Source organism: Haliaeetus leucocephalus, unplaced genomic scaffold, assembly GCF_000737465.1.
Source record: "Haliaeetus leucocephalus isolate CR32 unplaced genomic scaffold, Haliaeetus_leucocephalus-4.0 Scaffold992, whole genome shotgun sequence".
NCBI classification, from domain to species: Eukaryota; Metazoa; Chordata; class Aves; order Accipitriformes; family Accipitridae; genus Haliaeetus; species Haliaeetus leucocephalus.
In genome coordinates, this window is record NW_010973428.1 from 2,361,625 (window position 1) to 2,387,340 (window position 25,716).

At 44.8% G+C, this 25,716-nt stretch overlaps 1 protein-coding gene across 1 annotated transcript in view; it reads right to left on the minus strand.

The window, feature by feature from the left end:
- The window catches only part of FNDC1 (fibronectin type III domain containing 1), a 74,773-nt gene that overhangs the window by 38,688 nt on the left and 10,369 nt on the right, over positions 1-25,716 (minus strand). The window contains exons 3-8 of the mRNA XM_010584527.1: positions 10,336-10,438; positions 7,641-7,850; positions 5,823-5,921; positions 3,860-3,974; positions 2,447-2,634; positions 1,702-1,809 (exon numbers count right to left, since the gene is read on the minus strand). Coding sequence (XP_010582829.1) covers positions 1,702-1,809; positions 2,447-2,634; positions 3,860-3,974; positions 5,823-5,921; positions 7,641-7,850; positions 10,336-10,438 — 823 coding nt within the window. The remainder of the gene's footprint in view (positions 1-1,701; positions 1,810-2,446; positions 2,635-3,859; positions 3,975-5,822; positions 5,922-7,640; positions 7,851-10,335; positions 10,439-25,716) is intronic.

The following is a 25,716-nucleotide window of genomic DNA, read 5'->3' on the forward strand; positions in this document are numbered from 1 at the left end:
GCCTTGTGCAGGCTTCCTTTTCTTTTCAATCCTCTGAAAGAGGCGTGGGTATTGGACCAAAACAGGGTTTTGAAAATAAATTCCAAGGGCTGCCAGTTTTCTCTCTCTACACAAAGAAACACAATAATACTTGAGGAGTCACAGTGCCATGATGGGAAGCCTCTAGAACATAACAACATCTTTAAAAATGGGAAACTTAATTTTTTTCTGAGAATGAGCCCATATTCATTGTGTTAAGAAATAAACCATGCATGGGTCATCAAAATAAAGAAAAAAAATCATCAATACTTTATATGCAAATGCATTTAATGCTCAGTTGAAAAAAAAATCAATGTATTAGAAGGCATGGTAAGCTTTGGATTTTTTTTGTTTGTTTTAAGATACAAAGGAGTTGCTTTAATTGCAGAGGCACTGGTGTTACTTCTGGTAACTCTCAGATGGTTACTGGAGGACATTTTCTCTCATTACTTTAATATGTGGTATAATTATATAAAAGGACAGGGTAGAAAAACAAAAGGACTAAAAGACAAAAATTCCAGGTTAGCGTGTGCTATCAAAACGACCACGAACTGCTAATTCAGTAACTTCATTTAGCCAGTATAAATATAATTTTTGTCATTTATTTAGTTTAAAAATAAGACCTCTTCTGTAATACTTCATACTCAAGAAAAACAATTATATATTAGACATGTATAAGCATTCAGCCCTTGAATATCAGGTATCTTTAAAGTGATTGCCTTGGATGAATCATCTAAAGATCAGCAAACAAAAATGGACAAAGGGCTATAGACTGCTCAAAATTAGGAGCAGATTTGAAATTTCAGATAATGTCCCTGCATGACCCTACTTTAAGAAATAATATTTCTTGGACACAATTGCAGCTCCATTGAAGGAACTGGCAAGACTCCTACTGACTTCAAAGAGGAAGGAATTCCACCACTGCCCTGAAGAACACATAAAGTAGGTCTTGTACGCAGACACGGTACAGTTCCCTCCAGGCCAAAGGTTTTTTAAATCCTGAGATGCTACAGTGCTGATAAGGCACCTCCAGAAACTTGTGTAACTCAATCTTGTCAACCACTGGAGAATAGGAGTGGCCAAAAAAATCAGCCTGTTCATTTTCAGAGGGAAAAAGGAAAAAAGAAATCCCAGAAAGCTTTTTTTTTTTTTTTAAAATCCTATGCAAATAAATAGCCACTGACAAATTAGCTTTATGACCATGTACAATAACACTATAGTACACAGGGCTTATGTGTGATATCTGTTGAAATCACTATTTGCGCTTGCTTCTTAAGCTGAGGCTTTCCTTCCGCGATAAACTAGAAATAAACCACAACATAAACCCACTCACTTTCTTGGCAACTACCCAACTTTTCCTTCTTCACCTAACTGTTAGAAATCCTTTGGGAAACTTCCTTCTTGAGCTCCATTTCGACCTGTTTATTAATGGAAGAAGAGGTAAGCATGCACACACGACACGCTGGGAAGCGCTGTGACATCCCAGGCACACGCTGACAATGGCTTCCCAGCAGCAGTGCCGAGACGCTGGGCTGGAAACAAGAAAATCCTGCTCGGGTATAAGCCATTAACAAGTGAAAAAATCCTGACACAGTCAGTGGTTCCAGCTTGCTGCGGAGTGGCAGTCTGGCTTTGAGAAGACCAGCTCCTTGATGGTGTTAAAAACCAACAGTGATGACTTACCTTTGACTTTTCCTTCACTCTCTGGGAGAGCATCCCAGGATGCTGCTACAGAGGTTGGTTTCCCCTTTAGTGGCCAAACATCCAAATTTTCAGGTGCGCTGGCAGGAGCTGTGAAACAGCCATATGCAGAAGAGGCAAGTAAGAAAAGTTGACCTACACAGCATACATCTTTTGCTCCTTCTTCTCATAGCAGAAATTCCTACATGGCCATTTCAAAGATAAATGTGAAGAGCACACATGGCTCAGGGCCACGTGTGCCTGTATTACATCTCTCTATCAGACTCTTGTGGTGAAATTCTATTCCATACTTTTAGGAACAGGCTGTCAGTACAAGACTGCTACTGTGGCTTAGCTGGAATGACGTGGTAATTCGGTTGGCACAGACCACTTCCCTGTACCAAAGGGGCCCCACAGCTTCTCCATGCTGGAAGCAGGATTTAAATTTGCTGCCCACAGAGGGGGACAGCAGCCGGGCTGCTCCTCCCAAAGGAAGGGGCACACACAGCTGCAGGGGTCCAAGGTGCCGACCCGTCCCCCAGAAATACCCAAACCATCTCCCTGTTCTCGTCGCACCGCAAGAGCAGCCCTGGTGTGCTCTCCAGGGCACTGCTGCAGGGATGCAGGCAGCAGCACCGAGGCTTTTCCCATGTCTCCAACCACTTATTCTGGCGTTCCCCCAAGTCAGGCCAATTTCACAGCTCAAACCCCAAGACTTGTGTTATCCCAAGGACCTTTGTATACATACCCGCCTCCGGGGTCCGTTGGTAAACAGACACGCTCCATTTGCCTTCCTTTTCTCCCTCCAAGATTTGGACGGCAAACTCATACATGGTGTCCGGCAGCAGATTCTCCACCAGCACCCGTCGGTTGGACACCTGCTTGTAATCCCACCTTGCTGATTCCCCCTTTTCCCGATAGCGAACACTGTATTGCCTGGGATCAGAAACACACGAAAACAAAAATTCGCATGCTGAAACCTAACATTAGCAGAACCAGAGAGGGATGGGTCTGCTTTCCCCTCAGCTAGCCTGCTGCGGCTTACTGGGGAACCTGGGAAAATGCAAACAACAAAGCACCACCACCACCAAGAGCCAGCATCTGAGCAAACATTTGTGCATTCCTGTAACACAGCCTGATTGTTTCACCCCAAGGGATGAACCGCTCTTTCCAGCCTCTTACTCAAAACACCTCCTGCCCTGGGGGGGAAGCTGCAGGGCTTTCCGAACCAAGCCAGGCGTCCCGGGGGGCTTCACACCACCATCTCATTGCCCCATGGCCATGAGCATGGCCACACAGCTGGGAGCCCCTCGCTCCAAAGCAGTGCCAGCAGCTCGGTTCCCACGTGTCTGCCCAGATAACCGCTTCCACAAGGAAACTGGGAACATTTAAAACTACCACTTCTCCTGCTGTTCCCCTCGGGGTGTTTCAGCACCAGGTTGCACAGCCCTTTGGTGTACCCAGGCTGAGCAACACAAGCCAGTGCTTTCAGACCTTTGGCAGTTTCCAGCCCGTTTCTCTGTTTATTTTGGTCTCCAACTGCTGTGGCATGCTGCTGCGAGCCAAGCTCTCCCGCTCACAGGAGCCCCCGACCTGCTCAGCCTCAGCTGCACGGGGATTCTGGGGGGTCAGCAGGTACAGGGGGCACTGACAGGCATCTTTACCATTGCAGAAATGCTTCCTTCACCCGCCATATGGTTGTCTCGAAGCTGTAGTCTGTTCTGACAATCCAGCTCAACAACTCGCCTCTGTGGGCTATGCCCTGTCCCCCACCCGTTCTTTCCCCATGAACACATTGGGATTTGCTGACCATGGTGATATACCAGTATTTGAATAGTAAAATATCCCCAGCTGGTGCTGACAACATTTCAGAAGGGATCTAAACCCCTGTAGTCCAGCACTTAGACCTCTAAATACTAGAGACCAGGGCACAGGGAGGCAAGGAAGGTACATCACCCCACATCCACCCATGTCAGGTTTCTAACAGCTTCTCGGAAGCATCCCCTACCAGCCACTGTCACAGGTAAGGATATGCAAAATCCTATGCCCTAAGCTAAATTATTCTCATACCAACTGTAATTAAATAAATGCAAAAGCAATCAGTAGTGCGTTGACGGAAGTTCACCTTCAGTATGCATTCAGAAAAGACAGGGCTAACTACCTATTTGCTGCAACCTTCTGTTTTTCGTACAGTGGGTCTGTCCAAGCAACGAGCACAGACTGAGAGGACATAACTCGAACGGTTATGTCTTGTGCCACCTCCACCTCTTCCTCCTCTGAAACAGCAAAACAAAATAGCATATCAATAACAACATCGGAGTTCTCATAAAAAACAGTAACTGTCTTCAGCTGGCGTTATAATACGCACACAGCACAGATGAATAACAAATACAGCAGTCGTGGAAAACCAAGTATATCGATTACTGATGGTAACCGATGGAAACATCATTTCTTCTGTTAGTTGTCTGCTTACAAGACCAGAGTACTAATATATTCTGCAGTCCTTCAATATTCTATCAGTCCTCAAACTGTTACTTACAGCAAATGTCTTATTAACATACTGACATTCATAGTCTCTGGCAAACTCACTGCTACAGCTGCCTGGAGAGCGGAAATTTTGCCTTATGAAAAATTTTGAGATTTTAAAATTTTGTTTCATTTTGAAGGACAATAAAACCAGGGACTGTCAAAAATTCTTCACAAGGGAGAATTCCTGCATATTTTACATTTTTGAGTGCTTCAAACAGGTTGTTTGAATTCAGCTTTTCATTTTTATGGTATATAAGGCAAAAATAAAAAAAACATTGAAAGAAAAAAAAAATCATTGAAGCAGGCTGGTTTGGCATACCAGAATATCTTTTGCAGATAATTTACAAAACTTTAAAATTAAGTGAAACTAATTTGATTTTTTTGAGGTTTTTAATTTTGATGAGGCTCCTATCTGCCCATCAGAGTTTTTCCATTCTAGTCTACCTACCACCCCATGAAAGATTTATCACTCTTCCTATTAGCGTCACAGCGACCATTCCCAAGTCTCCCGGAGGCACAGAATGCACCAGGTGCAACTTTCCAGCCCAAGTTTTACAGAAGATTAACATTGGAAAAAATATTGATGTCTCAGGAAAGGAAAGGGGCCAGTAAACTCTGGAGTACTATTTTATTCTCTAGGGACCTTACTCATGTATGATGGAAGTCCAGGGAAAGATTGCCCTTCTCTTCAGTGGGTGACATGTTACCCCGAAACCCAGCACTGCCCACACAGAAAGCAGGCAGCGGGGAAGCATAGTTCACTTCTTCCAGTCAGGTTTTTAATGCAGAGGTTCTCAGACAATTCCACATTTTCCAAGCCAAACAGCTACTACACAAAAGTGGCTGAGAGGACACACCTAATACTCACAAGTGGCTTAGGGGACCTATCACAAAGTTTTGCAATGGGAGCACCTGAAGAGAGAAAGTGAGCATGAGAAGTGGATGGCATCACCTCCCCAGAAAAGGTGTGAGGTGGGACTTCAATACACCACGGTTCTCAGTTCTGACAAAGGTGTTCTCCATCACCATCAAATATCTGAAACACGCTGCCACCCCCGCGGCACTCTCATCACAATGTGAGGGGGTGAGGAAGCGGCGCTGGCATGGAGATGACTCAGAATCTCGCTCATCCTTTTTAACCTTGGCAGCACTATGTAATGCCTTCTTTCCAAAAGAAAGTGAAAACTTTTGCTGACCAGGTTTAGGCTTCTGGAAATCGACCCCTCAGAAAAGGGAGTGGGAGATCTGACAAGAAGGCATATTGTTGTGGAGGTCCTGGCTTTGATTTAATCAAATCTTCTCATGTGGTTATTGCAGTGCATAACATTTGCCAATAGCTAGAGAGGAAGAGATTAAACAAACCAAAACAAACCCCCCCAAAACAGAAAGCCAACCAGCCATGTTGCAGAGTTGTATCATTTTATTAATCCTGCTTGAATTAGAGGAGCAATCAGAGACATCTGTCAAGCTCTTTAATGCACAGAGAAAAACCTAGCAGCTCCAGCACCAAAAGACTTACCTTCTAAAAGTCACAAAGCTATCTCTTTGCATTCAAATGTCTCCATGAATTGACAGCAGATGTGAGCGAAACATACCTGTGACTTTTCTTTTGGTTAAAGATGACCTATAGACAGGTTGGCTCCGTCCTTGGGAGCTCCTTGATGGCAGCGAAACCACGTGAACTGACTCAGAGGCTGTACATGCAGGGAAAAAACAGAGGCTTTCCTGAAACCTTTTTCATTGAAAAAAAATTTTAGTCTTTTCAGGCAGAACTCTCTTTTACTCTTTTCTGAGATACAAAAGGAGAAGTTTCCTTGAAAGTTAATCTGAGTCACAGCATTTATGTCAGAGGGTTCAATATGCATGCAGTAAGAACAGTGAAGTTAGTATTTTAGAAGCAGGAAAGCAAATTATTAACATGAAAAGACCATTACAAGAGTCCTATATTCCATGCTTGACTTCTTCTCCTGATAATTTGATTATTTAAACAACATTTTCTTCCTCTTTAAAAAAACATGGTATAAAAGTAATGAAAACAAGAAGTAGATGCTCCGAACCATGTTACACAGTATTTCTCATCAAGATTAAGTTCTTTACTGAACTCCCACTAAGTCCGTGACAAGATTTCCACTGACTTCTGTACTGCCCGGACAGGCTCTCAACCTGCAGAGCAGTGGTACATGCTGGGCATCAAAAAAACAGGAGAGCATCTCCCACACGTACGTGTCTTGACCCTGTCACCTCAGCACACACGTCAGAGTGTCCCCTCTGCGAGTGGTGCATAGAAAGACGAAAAAGTGAATACTAGAGAAGGGATGAGAAATAAGTATGAGACTCCTGTTAGGAAAAGGGGGAATAACTGATAAAGGTGAATGAGGAGTTCCCTCCCTTTGGAGAAATGGAGAGCGAGATGTGTGTTTAATACAAAACCCACAAAGCAGAAGTGGGAATAGACATTTACATTGCAAAGCCAGGAATTCTGGCAGCCACGTGTGATTTTGGAGTCATCACCCATCTTGTAACGCAAGACCAGACTATCTGTGGGACAGGCGTCCAGCCTACAGGAGAGATTTTGAAAGAAAGAAGCCTAACCTCAAGCAAACACACCTGAACAGCTCAGGAGCAAAGTAAGACTGGTGAGTGCAGACCTGGCGCCCGCTCGGGCAAGAGGAGCTCAGGCAGCAGCACAGAGACAGGTCAGCCACGACACAGGCAAGTGACACAAATAGTGGAAAGGGAAATGCTCAGCCTCTGGGGAAATAAAACTGTGCAAACCCCATTGATACGGTTAGATGGGAAATCCTTTAAATCAAGGGCAGGTGATCTAGGGCACGAGTGTAAACCACCACTGCACGGCAGGGTAGGGAGCACAGAAGAGGCCAACCTGACTGTCTCAGGAGCCCTTAGTGACCAGGACCTCATGAAGGAACTGGAGAGAATGTGGACATACGAGTGTAACACACTAGTATGGAGCCCATAAAGCAGTTCTAATGGTAAGTGTGGATACATTTAATTAAAGCATTATTTTTTTTCTCCACTGGCCTGAAATAACGTAGGGACACAAAGTGTAAGAAGAGGACAAGAAACAATGGATTTCAGAGCAGCCCCATGGCATGCAAGGGGAATCTGAGCTATGGCTCTTCTCCCCAGCCCTTCCCTCTGCTATTAATATGAGTAACTCACACATGGTGTCTCTTTAACAGAGCATCAAGTTCTGCTACACTTTCTACTTTGTCATCGCATTTTTCTGTTAAGAACATGTTACAGAATGTGATTATGGTAAGCATTTTCATTTATAGAAAGAAGTCATTTTGATGGCTACAACAACATGTGATCTGTGATCACCTAGCAGCCACAGGGGATTACAGAAGTGTGCTAGCTCAGCTAGATGCTATCAGGGAAATCCGACTCACCTAGTTTTCTTGCTTCCTGGTTTTGTCGCTCTTGCAGCAGCGGAGCATAGCTCATCCTTCGGCTGCTCTCTCCAGACCCACGGAGGTAACCTTGGGATCTGCTGCGTGGACCCCTGAAGCCCGCTCCATAAGGTGGCTTCCACCGAAAAGATAACCTGCCATCTGGAGACTGGGTGCGCACTCTCAGAGGTCTGTTTGGTATGTCCTTCTCTTTAAAAAATAAGCAAACACACACACAAAACCCATCGCAGTTAATTATGAAGCACATGACATGTATAGCAGCCCACATGTCTGTTGCGAGAACAACTATCAAATAATGTCAGAAAAAATGGCATAATTTTATAGTTTTTTAATTTTGTTATAAAATCCAACTGCAGTAACAAGTTTTCCAACTGGGATGTACAATACCGAACAGTGTCTTTTCCCAGGCTCTTCAGACTGGTGCAAGACACCAAAAATGAAAACATATCATAATACAAGGACTCCTGCCAGAAACTGGGGATGTCTTGTAGCTTTCCTGTTTAATCTTTTCTTTTTTTTTTTTTTTTTTTAAATCCCCTTTCCCTAGTTCAGGCACACCAGTACATTATTTTTTTGGCAAGTGCTAAAGGTCAGTGTAAAATGAAGCACAGAACCGTTTCACTATTTTTAAACTTTTCTTTAGAAAGCAATCCACATTAAAAGCAGGTTCTCTTCTCCTAAACCCATCACTAATGGTTCTGCCCTCTGACAGCCTTGTATTTAACAGGTCTGTTCTGCACATGCTTCAACTCTTGACTTCCCAAATTCCCAGTATACGATCCCTTGAGCATCCAGCACTGTAACAGGTACCTTATGCAAGTCGTTTATTTTTACATTTGCTGGCAAGTTGGCAGCATTCTTTTAAGAAGTGACACTGACGCAAGGATTACTCAAGCAACCAGTTTGGTTGCTCTGAACAGCATCTCCAGTTTTCGTGGCATTCTCCACTGCATATGACCTGCAGCATCCCAGCGCGCAGGCAGCAAGCAGAGCAGACAGCAGGAAGAAAGGTGCTGGTAGCACCAGCCAGGATTGAGATCTCCCACACTTGCAGCGATTTTTTGCCTCTTATCTTTTACATTTTGCACTCAAAGCAGGACTCTCTCAGTCTCTTCTAGCAATACCGTTCCACCAAGCACAAGGTTGTGTGAACCTGCCAGCACAGAGGTTACACGCTGTATTCAAACCCTCTCGCTCACTGGCTCAGCCAGTCATGGCAATCACAGCAATGTCAAGAGAACAAGAGGCTGGGACAGCAACAGCTGCCAGAGACCTGGACAGACAACGAAAGACAATGCACCAAAGCACCCCATCAGAGCAACAGTGAGGTCTGCTTTCCAGCACCAGTTCAGGAGTTCGTATTTGCTCATGACAGCACTTAAACATGTTACTTTAAGTACTGATGTCTGCATGTCCCTACATACATCAAAAGCAGGTCCTTTTTCAATATTTCTGCTCAGTGACACCTTCTATAACCAAACTGCTCACTGGTCTTGATCTGCTGACAAGGTTGCATCTTCTTACACACTCCCAACAAATGATCTTCTATTAAATTACCTTTTGGAAGGGATCATAGTGGCTCTCAAAGCTGTTTGCAGAGCTTCTCTTGAAATCCCTGTGAGAAACGCAAGGTTTCAGTGCTGCTGAGGTGTATAACATAGGCAGAGAACCGTGCACTCCCAGGGAACTCCGCTCTTCTACTGAAACACTGAGCAGCAGCTCAGCATGGTAAAACTTGCCTTTTTATTTTGCCTACAGAGAGATGGATCATCAGTTTAAACACGTGGACTTCAGCAGCTTCTCTCTTCTGGCTGCTCCTCACCACTCCAGCAAAACTAAGCAGCTATAAACCCAGCTTAATCAGCCAATTAAGCTGGTTTTACAGACACTTCGTGTTGCCAGAGCAGTGCATACTAGCTGGATCACAGCAGGGGACCTGGTCCTAAGTGTTTAACAAACAATAAATGCTTTTTGCTATACAATAAATATGGTTGCTCTCATGAAGCTCCCTGACCACTTTTCAAGGAATGTTCTCAGTCACGCACTCTATTAAAAAAACCACCTGCTCCCACACGGTTTCTTTTTCTTGCTCTCCTGAGCAGCTGCTCAACACAGATTTCAAAAGCCCCTTAGTCACTGATCATGTAGGCACACAGCCTTCATTCACAGCACCACCACGGAGAACTGGAAGAGGGCAAAATTCAGACCCCTGGAGGCCTCTTCTCAACCTCCTGCTCAAAGACAAACTGTCTCCAACACTGTGTGAGGCCAGCCTGGTTTTTCCTAGCTCAGTCTTCAAAACCTCCCAGGACGGAGATGGCACAGAGTTCCTGTGGACCTGTTCCAGTGCTGCACCAGCTGCCTAGGATGAGAGCTTGTATCATAGAATGAAGCAGGTTCATAGAATCCCCGCCGGCCCGGGGCGGCCGGGAGGGATGCTGCAGCCCATCAGCTTTGCTCCCCCAGTCAAAGTCACAGCTTCCAACTGCAATTAAATAGAGAGTTTTAAGGGACAAAAGATACAAAAGGAACCAGCCCAGCCAGAGCGCCATATGGAAAGAATTCAATCTAAAACAAATGTGGCTTTAGGCAAAGAGAAGTTTATCGACCATAATGCTGAATGCAGGGGATCAGTGGAGATTTTAAAACCAGGGCTTTCTAAGGCTTTGATTACTTTCCTCATGGTAGCAGCACACTTTACTGGCCATTGTTGCCATTTCACTAGTTAGCTCCAGGTTGCATTTATCTTTCCTTGTCACAGTTTGACCGGCAGGAACCTGAAGGCATCCAGGACGGAGCTAACAGAGAATGGTTTAAATGGCTTTCCTGGTAACTGCTGATCCATCAAAACCAGTATTTTTGTGCGAACTCCGTGCCAGCCTCGACAAGAAAGGGATTTCTCATTAAAACCAAAGAGCAGCGGAAGGAGCTCGCCCGCCCCGCTGCAGCTCGCAGCCCGGGCGCCATCAGCCTGGTCTGGGACAAGGCTGAAGGCCCTGGCAAAGCCACGCAGAGGAAGAAGGTGAAGCCGAGCTCAGGCCACCTCGTACAAACACGTGCGGGGCTGCTGTCCCGCCGGGCTCAGCCGCGCCGTAGGGCCGGCCCTCCCCGGTCGGGACATCTCCCACTCCTTAAGTCCCCCGTGGGACAGCAAGGCACTGCCCCCGCTGTCACAGCCCCTGCACCTGAGCACTCTCCTGCCCTCGTCCCCTCCTCTCATCTTGGCTTCAGGAAATAGCCTGGATTTCCAGGGGGAGGACAACCCTGGGACTGGGGAGGTTGAGCAACAAGAGAAGCTCCCAGATATCCACCAGGTGTACAAGTACACCGATCTCAGCAACAGCGGAGCGGAGATTTGTAAACAAAATCTCATCCTCCCACGGGGAGAAAAGACACATCAGGTTATATCTGGGAGTTTGCACTCCCAGTGATGCAGGAAGTGGTAGATTTACCAACAGGAGGACCAAGCACGAACAGAAGCCCCAATATCTTGCTCTCTACCTGGCATAACACATCCCCAAGTCACAGGATGGATACATTGCACTGCTGCTCATTCCCAGCATCAATTCCACAGCTCCATCCAGGCCAGCTGAGTCCCACCCAGCACATAAATGGGCATCCAGAAATGGCCCAGGACACCGGTCACTTTTAGGGCACCTGAGCAGCAGGGAACATTTCCACCGCTTCCCTGGGCTGCAGTCTGATCCTGCCAGGCATCTCTCCCTACCTTTTGCAATGGTCTAAACTTGGGCAGGTTGCCTGAATCCTCAGCGGAAGATGGCCCTAACAGGTCCCAAGACAAGATTTTGGATCAGCATGAAAGCTGCACAGCTGACAGCTACTACAGCGCCTGTGGTCCCTCCTATCAGAGACAGTGGAGATGACCTTTATGAAAGCGTACGGGACTGCAGCTGTCTGCTCCCCATCTAACACCTACTCTGGCACACCAGGAACTCAGCTGGATTTCAACAAACTCTGGACATGGTCCCACATCAGTAGCAATGAAAAAGCTGTCTTCAGATGCATTCACTCCCAACTCCTTTTTTTGTCTAATGAATTTTAGGAACAGCTACCAAGTGCTTGACTGAACTGGAGGTTGATTCTTCCCCATCTCCCCACTATTTGCTCCTGTAAGCATCACCAAGTTTTTTTACACTTTTGGTTCCAAAACTGATTTAACAGCTTTCTGGAACTCCACTCTGGCCAAACTAAATCAACTGGTAAACATCTTCAGACCTCATCTAAAGAGCTACCTACAATTAAAATAAAATCAAATCCTTTTCTATGTTCTGGAAAATGAGAAAGAGTCACTCCCTCATGCTCTCTTCAGTGTAGAAATCCAACATTACCTACAGCTGCAGGAATTTGTGTATAGTATCTTGGCCCCAAAATGCAGGGCTGATTAAAGCCTCGGTATTGACTTTTCGCAGTTGAAACGTCCACTAGTACTGCCAAAGTTTCTGTGCGTGTCAGGACTGTGGGAGAACATTTTACAAATGATGTAAGCCCAAAGCATGAGGTCTAAGCTGAGGGTAAAACATCCTCTAAACAACCACACAAGGAGGCAGCTTGCACTTGCCAAAACACACAGATTCTTCAGAGGGCCTCATCAATTATCTAGCAAAGGAAAACACAAAACAGCTCCAGAAGAAAAGGGAAGTACTGACCCCTAATAATCAATATAAAAGTGTGGGGAAAAATATCCCAAGCAACTCAAACCTATTAAGATATAAGTGCAAAAAAGTAGTTGAAATATGAGGTCACAAAAAATCAGGGACTTCAATTTACCACCACAGGTCTAGGTACAGAATGTTTGCTTTTGCCTTCCCTAGTCAGCAAAAACTTTTCTACATTTTCCTTCTATGTGCCATTACTTCAGGACTGGAAAACTGGGCCTATAAAATGTGTTCTGCTGCAGAGAGGACACATATTTGGCACAGTTAGTAGACAACGTTCATATAGTCTATAAACATCTACCAACCTCTCTTTTCACTTCAGGCAGAAGTCTGGGAGGCTAAGCACAGTGACCCAGCCATGGGCAAAGCAACAGCTTGAAGAGAGAAGTTGTAGCTGCTTAGAGATAACGAACTCATCAGAAAGCGATCAACTAACTTCATTAGAAAAGGCCAAAAATGCCAGCTGGCAAATGAAATCCTGTCATGGGCAACTTGACCAAAAATCATCATAGTCTACACTGCAACAGCAAACTGGTGGGATTTTTTGCTTATTTTGTTTTGTTGGGGCGGAAGAGGGTGTTTTTTATTATTATTTTTATTTTTGAAATTAAGTTCTAAGCATCAAATGACACTGATTGACTCTGTACCCTGGATTTGAGACTATTGCTGCTTTACCAAACAGTATGGAAAATTAAATTAAATGTGTCAAACTGCTGAGTTCATTCACCATCCTCAAAGAGTAGATCCCTGTCTTAAGAAGTCCTTAACTGCTCCCTAAGCACAACCAATTGTCCTCTGAGGTAATAACCTTGCACCACTGCCAATCCACTGCCAATCTGCAAAAGCAATCCAGTTTCAGAGCTGAGCAATTCAGTTTACGAACGTTGTGCAGCATCCCTCCCAAAACCCACCACCAGGGCTGGAAAAGTACCTCAGCCAACTGTGGTTCCTAGATCTCTGAGCTATTTCTTTGGGATATTACACTCCTGTATACCGTGTACTCTCATAAGTGTCCAAGCCCTACCACCATGAAGCTATCAGCTGTACTTGTAGCAAAAAATGACAGCAAATAAGCAAACAGAAAAAAAAGAGGCACTACTTTTTGATTCTTCAGCTGGCACCTCTAAAATTAATTTCATTTGTGAGGTAAGACCCTTTGTAAATCATCCACGCTCCTAAAACCTATTGCGTCAGCCTCTCCTAAATGCAACTGCTTGAGCGGTGACGCTCAAGTTCATAGCACACATGGCAAACACATCCTAGGGCACCTCTACAATTGCCCTTGTTTGGCAACTTGCGAAACCAAGACAGGCATCTGCCCAGGGGTGCAGAAAGACTGAGGGACACCCGCCCCGCAGGAGGCACCAGGGAAGCCAAGGGGGGAAAGCCCCACGCTCAGGTGGCAGTATTCATGTACCAAGGGCTTTATTGTGGCCAGCCAGGAAAAACAGTTTATTGTTTTCAAAAATACTTTGCAACATGATCACCCATCCCTTCTTCATGCCCGCAATGGGCATTGTTTTCCACATGCTGCTCTACCATCTTCCAGCAGGTAAATCACTTTGTGCATTGGCTTTAAGGGTTGGGACAATTCCAATACACCATTTTATTTTTTCACCTGATTTGAAATAGGTTATGAAATAGAGTGTATTTGAAAAAGGAGAAAGCAGAGCTTTACTAGCAGAGCCAGGTGCCTAAAGCTCTGTAGTCCTTTGTGCAACTCAAGACTTTCAATCCAGTTGTTATTCATGAACAGGAAAAGAAAAATGGCATTTTACCATAACTGAGAGGCACAAGGGAAAGAGAACATCCCACCTTTCTCATCCAGCAATCCACACAGGGGTGGCTGCTTTGCTCCTCACCTTCACATACTCTCACTGTTACCTATGTCCATACAGCTATCCCAAAGCCACATCAGCAGAAAAGTAAAGAAGAAAGAGGACAGACAAAATACCACAGGACAATACTTGTTTTCCACCCAAAAATTAATGCACCATGTCACTTTGGCAAAGTATTAATGGATTTTATTTTTTTTAAGTTGATGGTTTGATCCAAGCTCCGTTGAGAAAATGGAAGCAATTCCACCAGCTTCAATGAGAGCTGGATCGGGTCCATCCTGAGAAGAGTTCACTCTGCAAAGATATTTCCTGCAGTTGGTGAGCCAGCTCAAACAGTGCTGATGTGGCCCTCTGAACCGAGATGTGCTGACGGCTCTAACACCAGAAGACTCTGGGCTCAGTGATTTACTTCAGAGCAGCCATGGCACAGAGCATAGCACTAGGTCTAGTGGGGATCTTTATAGCACTGCAGCAGTTAACACGTGTAAAAGCATAAGTGTACGATCAGAGAAAGTAGGACTGAAATGGGAGAACAAAGCCAGCCTCAGGCTTACCAGGTTGGTAGGTCCCCTAGCATTTTAAAATGCACTGTCAACCTTGTTCCTATGTGGGCTAATCAACTTTTTAAATGCCACTAATTTATACACTCAGCATCAGATCTCCTCCTGGAAATAAGCCAATCAGTTAAAGCAGTGGAGGCAAGCGACACATAAATCCTTTGTTTCTCGCAGAAAAAAAAAAAATAATCGCTCAGCACATTTCCACACACTTCTGCTTGGCGCAGAAAGCGAGGACTGGAACGCTTTAGTTCCTGCAAAGCACAATGGAAAGTGTGCCATAATTCACCGGGCTCTGGCCAGGAGTTTTGGGCAGAGGACCAGTATCCAATGGTAATGTCTGATTTAAGCAAAGCGATTCATTATACATCCGTAGAGGAGTTACCTGGCATCCAGAGGACATTCTTTAAATTGACAGCATCAGCAGAAGTTTCCAGTGCTCCCTTTGAAGAGCCCTCTGAATGCTAAGCACAGTAGGACTAGGGCATTTTCCAAACTCAACAACGTATTTCTACACGATTAATACATGTATTATTACTTAAGAACAACCAACAGTGAGTTGTTGAAGGCTTCACGTTCTCCTGCTGACATCCACACACAGATTTCCTTCTGCATCAGCACCCTTTGAAGGGGGTCCACGGAGCCTGGGCTACCCTCCTCTCTCACACCCGCTGCCTTCGGATGCCTCCTGTCAGGGTTTCTCCAGTGACCAAACCACCATTGCGGTAAAACACCCCAGCCACCCCGCAGGGGCTGTGAGAGCACACTGCAGCCGTGGCCCTGGTCTGCAAGCTTCCATCCAGGGTGTTGTCCAACACCTACCTCTTCACTGAGTTGGAGGAAAGGTGGTACTGGGGTGAGATCACCTCTGGGGGCTCCTTGTGGGGACAGAGCAGGCAAAACCAGCTGGCAAAGGCATGGGGATGCCCTGACCGTGGCCGACCTCACCACCGGGCTGAGCTGGAGGAGGATTGAGAAGCACTTCTGCTATAGGGGCAGGAGGGCAAAGGGGCCGCAACCAGTTTATTTCAAAATACTTTCCATCGCAGATCCCCTTCTCACACCACGACCCTGGTCATTACCTCCATTCATCCCATGAATGGCAGAGCAATCTTGTTCAAAGTCAAAACTAGTCTGTGTCCTCTGCAAGCTTCAGGTCTCCATTGTCAAACACATGCCCTAAACCGGGACATTCTCCTAATGGCTTGACACCAGTAAGCTTGGAGGACATGGCAGAAGACCTGCAAGCCGTACGGCTCTGTGGGACGCCACAGCATCTGTACGGAGAACAGCTTCTTCCCTGCCTTTCCTGATGCATCCAAAATGATAGATGTACATACTTTTACTATGAGAGTTACCAGCAAAAATCATTCCAAATACTATTCCAGACCATGAAGAGTGCTAGGCTGTTCCCTCTAACGCAGGCAGAGGACTTGACGTTCCCACCTCCTCTGGGACAGACTTCAGCACTGCTGTGGGGACAAGACTGCAACTTTAACTTGGGAGTTTCCTGAATGTTATTATTATTTAAGGCTTTTCAACACTAACATTTGTGAAAACGAAGATATACACATAATAATAAAAACATTCTAGCAATACGCATGTGCTTGCCAGCTTAACATTTCCCTATAGTTACAGATACATGGATATAAAACAGATATGTGACTCAGATGAAATTTAGAACAGGTAACACACATTGAAAAAATCAAAAGACACCACAAAGAAGTAAATAGCAAATGGAGAATGACATGCAAAGCAGTAGTATTCAAGACAAGGATCTGGTGGTTGTAGCTGCTCACAGATTAACCAAAATAACAATGTGATGTTGTCCAAAAAAATCAATATAATTCTGGCCGGATCAACTGAAGATTATTGTATTCTACTGTGCAGTGGAAATTCACTGCTGTAAGAACTGTGTCCCATAGCCAGTTACTATGTTTTAAGAAAGATACAGGCCCACTGAGGAAAGTCAAGAGGAGAGGTATAAACACAGTAAGAGATCTAGAAAACATGACCTCAGAGCTAGAAGAAAGGAGAAACATCACAGCACCCAGGGACTGAGGCACTACGGGCTGTCTCTAAAAACGTAATGCCAAATGGATGCTGGAGTTCCCACGAGGAGCACTGGCAAAATCATTGCAAAGAGCACTTCCCATTGAATCCACTTATTTTCTGAGGAGTTACCAGCAGTCTTCTACTCTGTACAACACACCCTATTCCTAAGACCTCCTAGGCAATGCAATGTATTCAGGAAGTTACAAAAACACCTTTCCTTTTCAACTGCTCGGGTTTTGATTCCATATTATCTACCAACAATAAGTTTCACAGATACCCTACGTGTTGTATGAAATCCTAAGTCTTCTCATGGGTTCCAGAAATAGAGTTTTCCATTTAAAGAGTTGCTCCTCTCCTTTGTGTTGTACAGGGGTAATTAAATAAAAATTATTTAGTTATGCCCTTTACCGTATCTGCTACTGGTGACTCTAAGCCTCTTCATTTCTTTCCTTGGTAATTTTTGGGGAGGTTTGCCCTTTTTCCTCTGGAAATTCTCTGCTTAAAGATTATAGCTTTCCAGGGTTACCTCAAGCTGAACATGATTATCTCATCTATATGATTTCTGTACCTGAGCTAAACATGATTATCTCATGATTAACAACCAGCGCCTCTCTGAGCTAGCAGAACCAAGCTGGATCCCAAGGGACAAGCACAGAAGGTGTCAGATTGCTTCTCCATACTATGTCCTACAGGGACCTGGAACTGACTTACGTGCAGTGACAGAGAAGTCACTCCTTTCCATTGATTTATTGGGTTTTAATCATCTGTCTGTTCTCCCTGAAGACTGTGCCCTTGCTATCTTGCTCCCAGTCATGATGTTGCTCATCTAACTCTGCTAGTGTATTTATACAGCCAAAAACTTTAAACTGCAAGAAGAAATCAGTGACCATGTTGCTCCTCAGGCAGGTATGGGCACTACAAAGAACACCAGCATCAAAACAATGAAGTGCACAGTCACTGCAACCACAGGTGAGGCAGAGACGACAGGTATCTAGTTTGCACATTCCTGGCAGGACATCCTCCTCGTCAGCTGCCATGAGGACAGAGCTGCCCCCTAAACCTGCCGCCTTGTAGGTCTGACTGGTTGGCTTGAACTGTCATTGCAGGAGATGGAAAAGCTTCATTTGGATCAGTGTGGCCATCCTGAGCATATCCCTTGGGAAGGGCTTGTCAGCCAAGATGCTCAGACAAAAACAACCATGTACCAAGCACAGAAACACAGGGATGGATTAAAGCGCACCTCCGGTTACCTGCAGAATCACAACTACAAAAGGCATTGACATCTCACAAACAGCCAGCATGACAAAGGGGTAAAAACATGACAGTCGGCAGGGGAGAACTGAGACTCCGTAAGTTGTGCTTTGCTTCATGCATAAACTAAGCAACCAAAAATTCATGGTAACAGTTCCTCCAACTGGGCCCACAGCAGTAACAGCAAAAGCCATCCATTCAGAGCCATACAGCTCCCAGATGCACCACTGTTATGATTTAAAAAAAAGGAAAGCTTGTATTTTCCATCTTTCCCTTTCTACACTCTTCTCAAAAGATGCTGTGGAGAGCTATGCCTTAAGAAAAGCCCCTTTGCTTTATTTTACGTAACTGTGTCACTACAGCATGTATTTTTCACTTATGATCGTCAGTTGGAGATTGACATTAGTCTCACAAGCACTTAAAAATGTCCCTCACCACATGCATTTGAGTTCTTCGATTCAAGACTTCATCCAAAGCTCTTTGGTGCACTCCCAGCTGAAAGCTTGGTAGCACCCTCTGTCTCCAGCTTATTTTGAAACCTACCCCCACTCTGGAGGCAGAGGCATCAAATCATTGCTCTTTCAGGTCCATCAAGACAAGAAAAAACCCACCCCAACAGTCCAGAAGAATTGAGAAGGAAGGTTGCAAGCTCTCCTGGCTGCACGGTTCTGGTCCCTGGGGCTCCCTGCTGCCACCCACGCAAAGTGTACAGCCCAGGCTCCAAACACATGGTTTGCATCAAACCACTGTTTCAGTTCCTGGAGAACTACAGCCCACTGTTCGACTCAGCAGCCACTTCTGGGAGAATAAAACATGAAACCCATTCCAGCACCAGGCTTCCTGAAAACTTCCAAGCATAAGGCAGTGAGATGGAGATGGATGGATATAGCATAGACTGTAAAATTAGGTACAGTATATAGAGCTGTAACCCTTCTACAATAAAATCTTCAATTGTTAATGCAAAATGGAGCGACATTTAGTGAAGAATGTACTTTGTCATAAAAACTTTAATTATTCTCCACTCCCTAATAAAAAATGGAAAAAGCTGAACATTTGGCAGACCCATTTCGGAAGTGCTTTTAAAACTGCCTACTTCAAAAGCAGTATTGGAAAGTGACTTTTAAAACTGCCACTCGAATTATCCCTTTGTCTACATACATCTCTTCCACCTGGCTGGTGGTAATAGTAAGTCACGTTGGTATTACTCTGTTTTTCTTTCTAGAACTTCTCCTTCTAATTTTCCTTTGGGATTCTCTTCAATGCATCTTTCAAGGTCCTGATATTATTAGCTTGCTTACATTTGAAGTATTTGAGGCTCTTCATCTGGCAAAAACATTTTATTTCTGGTGTAGTGTTCTCTTTGACATGGCTTAACTGCATTGGCCAGAGGTACTGCCAAAACAACTGACAACGTAAGGATTTGTCTTCCCATGCAGGACAGAGCCACAACTCTGACACGGGCTGTTCCTCCAGAGTCCAGCGAACAGTGGCAGGACGAGAGCACAGCTGGATTAGGTGGCACCATCAGCAGAATTAGGTTTACAGCCTTTAAGCTTTTGATAACAAATACATGTCAAATCTTTAATACTTGAGTGAGTTTCAAATGTATATGCAGGTATCCTTTCACTCTTTGTTTACTGACTTTAAGTCTAACCTTTTCTGGGCTTAAAAATGGAAGTGGGTAAGGAGGGACTGGGCCTCTGTGGTACTCCAGGTTTGACCCAAAGCTCCCTGGCTTCAGTGGGAACCTCTCCTTTATCATGCCTATCACTGGAAATTTGGTTTGCAAGAAGGGGACTCACTGATTTAACAGAAAAGCAAGTTCATAGCAAAGCTAACTTATTTCTTTTACACCATCCATATGACAAAAAGGAGTAGCATGAGCTGTCAACAGGCCTGATAAAGCCATTGATCCCAACAGATTCCTCCACACACATCCCTTCAGTCCCTCGTCCTTAGGAAGGAGGGAATACTAGTGCTTGTCCCCCGAGATGCACCTGAGGTTTCCCAGTGCTGACACTGCATCGCCCTGCAGGACTCACGGCTGTCTCGGCTGGCGGCTCCGGTGAGGCTCAGACCTTTCCTAGCGGGCAAGAAACTCACATTCCTTGGCTTTGGTGGATATTCAATTGGAGAAATAGCACAAATATCAACTTACAACATCTTAAGCCCTGTTTCTTAGATAAATCAGAGCCTAAGGGTGTTTTAAGTGGTGCGGTCTGAATTTAATCTGACTGCAATCACAAATGTGACAAAAGCACAGGATAAAGTTAACTGAGCTTGTTTTCCTCTAGATAATCCTTGTATAGCCTGTTCTCTAGCCCTGGTCAGAAGTGCAGTGATGGGAAGGAAACCTGCCTAAGAAATCAGAACATGAACCCACACCAAGCAACTCATGCTGTGGCAAGACATTGTCTGGAAGAAAATGCACCCCTTCAAAGCTTCTGGCTTTCCACACTGTGTTCATGACTGTAGTCCCCACATCATTTGCACCTCCAGTTTGTTCTTGTTTTCATATTCACACTCTTTATTTACTCAAAAGTGAGGTAACTTCTGTGTTTCTGACAGTCTAAAATGAAGCTTACAGCACCTCAAAACCATGTCAGGAAAGTAAAGAGCAAACATAACATTGCCACAAACCTAACAGACCTAAAATTTTAGTTAGTCTCCTCTTTAAAATCAGGGCCACCTGACTCATGCTGCTTTTTTATGCATGCATTGAAAATACACCGTCCATTGAAGAGAAGTCGTGGACACCACAGAAGAGAAACCTGCCACACGGTGCTGAATCCTTGGAAGCCACGTCTCTCCTGGGACACCCCTGACTTCCACCTGCACGCGTGCACCATCCTTACGCACTTCTCACAGCTGCCTCTACAAAGCCCAGGGCCTTTAACTGCATTGGCCCCAGATGCACAGTTTAAACAACGTTAAAGCAGCCCGTTGGTATCACAAGAGGTAATGCTTTCCTTCGTGGCGAGAAAGTGGCTTTAAGCCCACCACATCGCTGTCTCTGAGTGCAGGAGGAGAAGGTAGGAGAAGAAAGGATCCCCTGGGAGATTCCCGAGGCAGCAGGATCCCCCTGAGCGACTCCACGGCTCCTTGGGCAGACCCAAGGGCACACATGTGTAGGTATATCTGCCTGCATGGGCAGGATCCATCCGTCACTGGTGTCCAGGGCAAACCCATGGGTTTCAACAGGCCCTTCCACCGCAAGCTCCTGGAAAGCACGGCTCCCCTTTGCCCTCCGGTGTCCCAGTCTGCTGCTCATCCCCCAAACAGTTCAAAGGCTGTCGGGGGTGCGGGGCTACTGGAAGGCACAACAACAGCAAAAAAGGCACCAACACAAAGCTTGTGCCAGGATGGATATTATCCCTCTTGTAAAATATACGGATTCCCAAGCTGAGAGCTGCCACTTCTGAGCCATAATCTGTACATGTGTTTCTACGAGAAAGAATTGACCCCTGGTACAAATGCACATGGTAAAACCCACCATGGTGGTAGGAAGAAATGAGATCATCTGCTAGCACTGCTCCGTTTATCTGAAATTTCTGATGGTTTCATAAAAACATGGAATAAGACAAAAAAACTGCTCAGACCGACTTAATCTCAGTGGCTTTCTCATATTCTGTGAAGCTGCCGCCAAGGGAAAGCTTTCTTTAGAGACTTCCACACAAGGGAACATACGCAGAGCTTTAAGTTGAAGATGCAACCAGCCACAGCTGCTGCTTCTCCAAGCACAGCTGATGCCCACACAGGTATGGCGAGACAGGAAGGGTAACCCAGCTGGGCATGACCACAAGGCCACAGACACCCTTCTTTCCAGCACTGACACCAGCATGGAGCTTGCATGATGCCGCTCTGCCCCATCTGGACGTTGGACCTGGGTCTGGGAGTCACTGCATTGCAGCCTACCCATGTTTATTCTCACCCCTGTACGGATGGCTTGCAGATGAACCAGCCTATTCCCCTCTAGGTGGGCCTCAGAGGATGCCCAAAGGCAAGGTAGTTAAAAAAAAAAAAAAAGAGAGTATTGTTTCTAGGCTGTCATGCATCCCCTCCACCACTGCTCCCCTCCCCGCATCCCAGCAGCCCGAGCTAGCTTTGAAGTGGGTTGGCAGGGGACACAAGTCAGAGCCAAAGCATGTGCTCCTGTGAGCCAACCTCTGTCCTGCTTCCTGCAGGCATGGCCATAGATCTCCAAGGAGGAAAACACACCTACTAAAATTGCACTGCTCATTAGGAGGCTAACTAAACCGTGGCGGCATCTTTATGCTGTGCACCTGGATTACTTCTTATGAACCTAAATCTTCACTCCATTGCTCTGCTTTCAAGTTAGTGCAATCTCATTAAAATCAGTGGCACGTTACAGAGGCAGTCAAGTGAAGAATAGGGCCCTGCTCGTTCAAAGGCTGAAGAAAATACTGTGCGTAATTATCCTGATGGGAGATATGGACTAAGCTTATGGAAAGTCACAGCAGGCAGTGCAGTTCTCTTTCTGCACCAGCTTTCACTCCAACCTCATCAAGAAGTGGTTACCCACATCCATAAAGCACAAAGCTTTATATGCTTAGTTCATATTATTCACTTTATCTGTGAATTGTATTTTTAATGAAATACTCCTATTCAAACACATAATTTCCTTCCAAACCTCATGCAACTCTTGGCTGCTGGGATGTTTTATGGCAGATCGTCAAAGCAGGAGACAAATGCTAACCTTCTCTGTACTGTCGGGTTGTGGGGGGGAACTGACAACTCTCAGCCACCTTCACATTCACATCCCCACTCTACAGAGCCTCTGAAAAACCCATTCATCTTGGGCACTTTAACACCCACCAAATGGATTACATCAGTCATTTGTGGAAACAGTGACAAGTGTTAACCAAGCCACAATTAGCCAAAAACTCATGTCTTCAACTGCTCTTTAGATACCTGGGATTTTGAAAATCCCAGAAACTGTGATTTTCACACACAGAAGAAAAAAAAAAAAAGAAAAAGGAAAAAAGGGTCAGTGAGACATTTCTGAAGCAAAGATTAGCTTTGGATCCAAGTGTTGGCAAGCTAGATGGCGTGGCTCTGCTTTTGGTTCATTCCTTTATGCATATCACAGACTTCACCAAATCATCCTCCTTAAGGGCTCTGGATTACTTGTATGTGGGGGGTGTTGGTTTACACCTCTCTCCAAAACCACCTCAATATATTTAAACCTGCTCCCTTACCCTGTAAAGTAGCACAGATTTTTTAATCTACTAGAGATTCACATATTTATGTAAAGTCTTTCCATTCCATCTCTAGTTGAAGTGCACATTCAACTTTCCACTAGAAACTGCCAAAAATGCCTGAGACTCACAAAGTCAGCGTGTAGGAATTCAAGCTTCATCATGTATTGAAGGAAAAAAAAAGTTAAAACTCTCCATTTTTATTTTACATTGCAAACCTTTCATAAATCAGAAAAGTTTGAGAGATTCCCAAAGTACAGGTTTGCTAAGAACAAAACGCTGGCTCAACATTAGTCTCTGCTCTTTCATTAGCAGCTCTCAGAGATTAAGTTTCTTTACAGAGATTGGAAAAAAAAGTCCTAAAATAACACAGTCTTTGCTTCTTCTTCTTCATGAAAAACGCAAATAAAAAACACTAAAACATTATTTATCTACCTGTAATATAAACGTGTTCACAATTCATGTCTTGAAATAACACCAGCCCTGATTCTTCTAAATAACTTTATTCCACATTACTTATTGTAAAAGATCTTCCAAAAAGTACACCCATAGCTTTGTACCCTGGAAAGGGAAGCTGGCAGCACACACTCCAAGTCTCCCAAAGTGCAAAACTCCTAGGTACTAGATAAAACACATGCCAAGGAAATGGCCAGAATAGTATTATCACTATTCTTAGGAGCTCTGCACTAGGTTGGGCTCAGATAAGAAATGGATAGGCACAGATCTTCATTACTGATAAATGACCTTCTTATTTCATTTCATTTTCAAATAGCAAACTTCTGCAGTCATATTCAAAGCGATGCCTTCATGCAAAGCCCTGGGTTGTGTTACACATTATAACTAGTCCTATCATAGCTGAGCAGACATGACCGAGGCAAATGGCAGCAGCCGCTTGCAATCACCACATCAGTTTACACATCACAGTCTGTCAACTACTAGCTGGGATGGTCAGCAAAGATTTTACCCAATTAATGCCCTTGAAAAGCAGCTGAACGTATTGAAAAGATGCACTCACAGCTCTGCAGGTTTGTAAAAGAGAATCCATGCCATCTTCCTTGATTTAGCCCAGGGATATCTAGAACTGAAAATACAAATATCTACAAAGCAGCTGACGGTTTGGCCCCCAAAGTTGAGGTGCAAAACTTGCGGCTTCTCCCCATGCAGCACAGAGCATCCCTGACCAGTGGGATATACAGCAAGAGGGACATCTGGGGAAGAAAATCAACCCTTCAAGTCAACAAACTCTCTGCAAAAATAAGGAGAGCAAGTCTCAAGAAGGACCATGACAGACTTCCAGAGTCTTTAACATGCCATAGCTAGCAGCCTGCCAGAACCATACATCACCAATGTGCATGGACTCATATTTTGTGTTATTCATGTATCCTTGTTTGAACACCCAAAGTGGGAGATTTGGAAGGAGGGGTGGAGTGAAAGGATGTACGGTACACTCTCTGACTGCTGCTAGGTGATGCTCTGACACTGAGCTGGCACTGGTGCAGTTCAGAGGAATGAAGCTTTCAAATACCAAAACACCCATTTGGCATTGCCCGCTTTGCTTGTGAGCTCTGAACATCCCATCACCAACAGTCCCTGTAATGAGCTCCTGCTGAAAACCAACCCTTACTTCTATGACAATAACATATGGCCGCTACTAGCAAGGCAAAGAAATTTGCACTGCTTTACAAGTAGCTTAAGCAACTCGCTACTGTCTTCTGGGTTGGCCATCTGCTACCGTTCAGTAGCACAAACATTTTGTTAAAGCATCAAAGCTTCCTGAAACACAATGATTTCCTTCCACAGAAAGGGGCCCCAAATTGCTCAAAAGCTTCTACAGACATTTCAAAGTTTCACTGTTTGCCTTCTCAGTTTTTACAGGGACTGCTTGTAGTGATAATGAAATTAAAAAAAAATATATATATTTTTACAGCACAAACAGCTTAAAATATATATTTGCAAGAGGCTCTCTTGCTGAAAAAGCCAAATGGTTCCTTTCTCATTGCCAAAAACCTTGCAAACCCTATGGCTAATTTTATGGAGGCTCTTATGTTTGGCTTCATAGGGTCTGCTTCTGCCACCCTTAACTGCAATTATTAGCAGCTTGTTCTGCAAGGCTCTGGTCTTAAGAAAAAAATTGTTTCCCCCAAGGGAAGCAACAGGTAGAATGGTGGAAACATGCTAAAAATAATCCCCCCTCTCTTCAGGCACACCATCTTCTTCCAGAAACATCCATACTAACTCATCAGTTACTCTGATGCTTACCCCACCAGACCCTGGGGTCCAACATTATCTGAGCTCTCACTTCAGCTCTCTCCACTGGGCTGACATCCTTCCTCTCTCCCTGCTGGTGCTAGGAAAAAAAAACCAAACTTGTTTTTTGTTATATTTCCTTCTCCCTGCCCTCTGCTGACACATAGATGGATGGTTCCTTCCCTCCATTCCCACACCAGCCTTCCTGCACA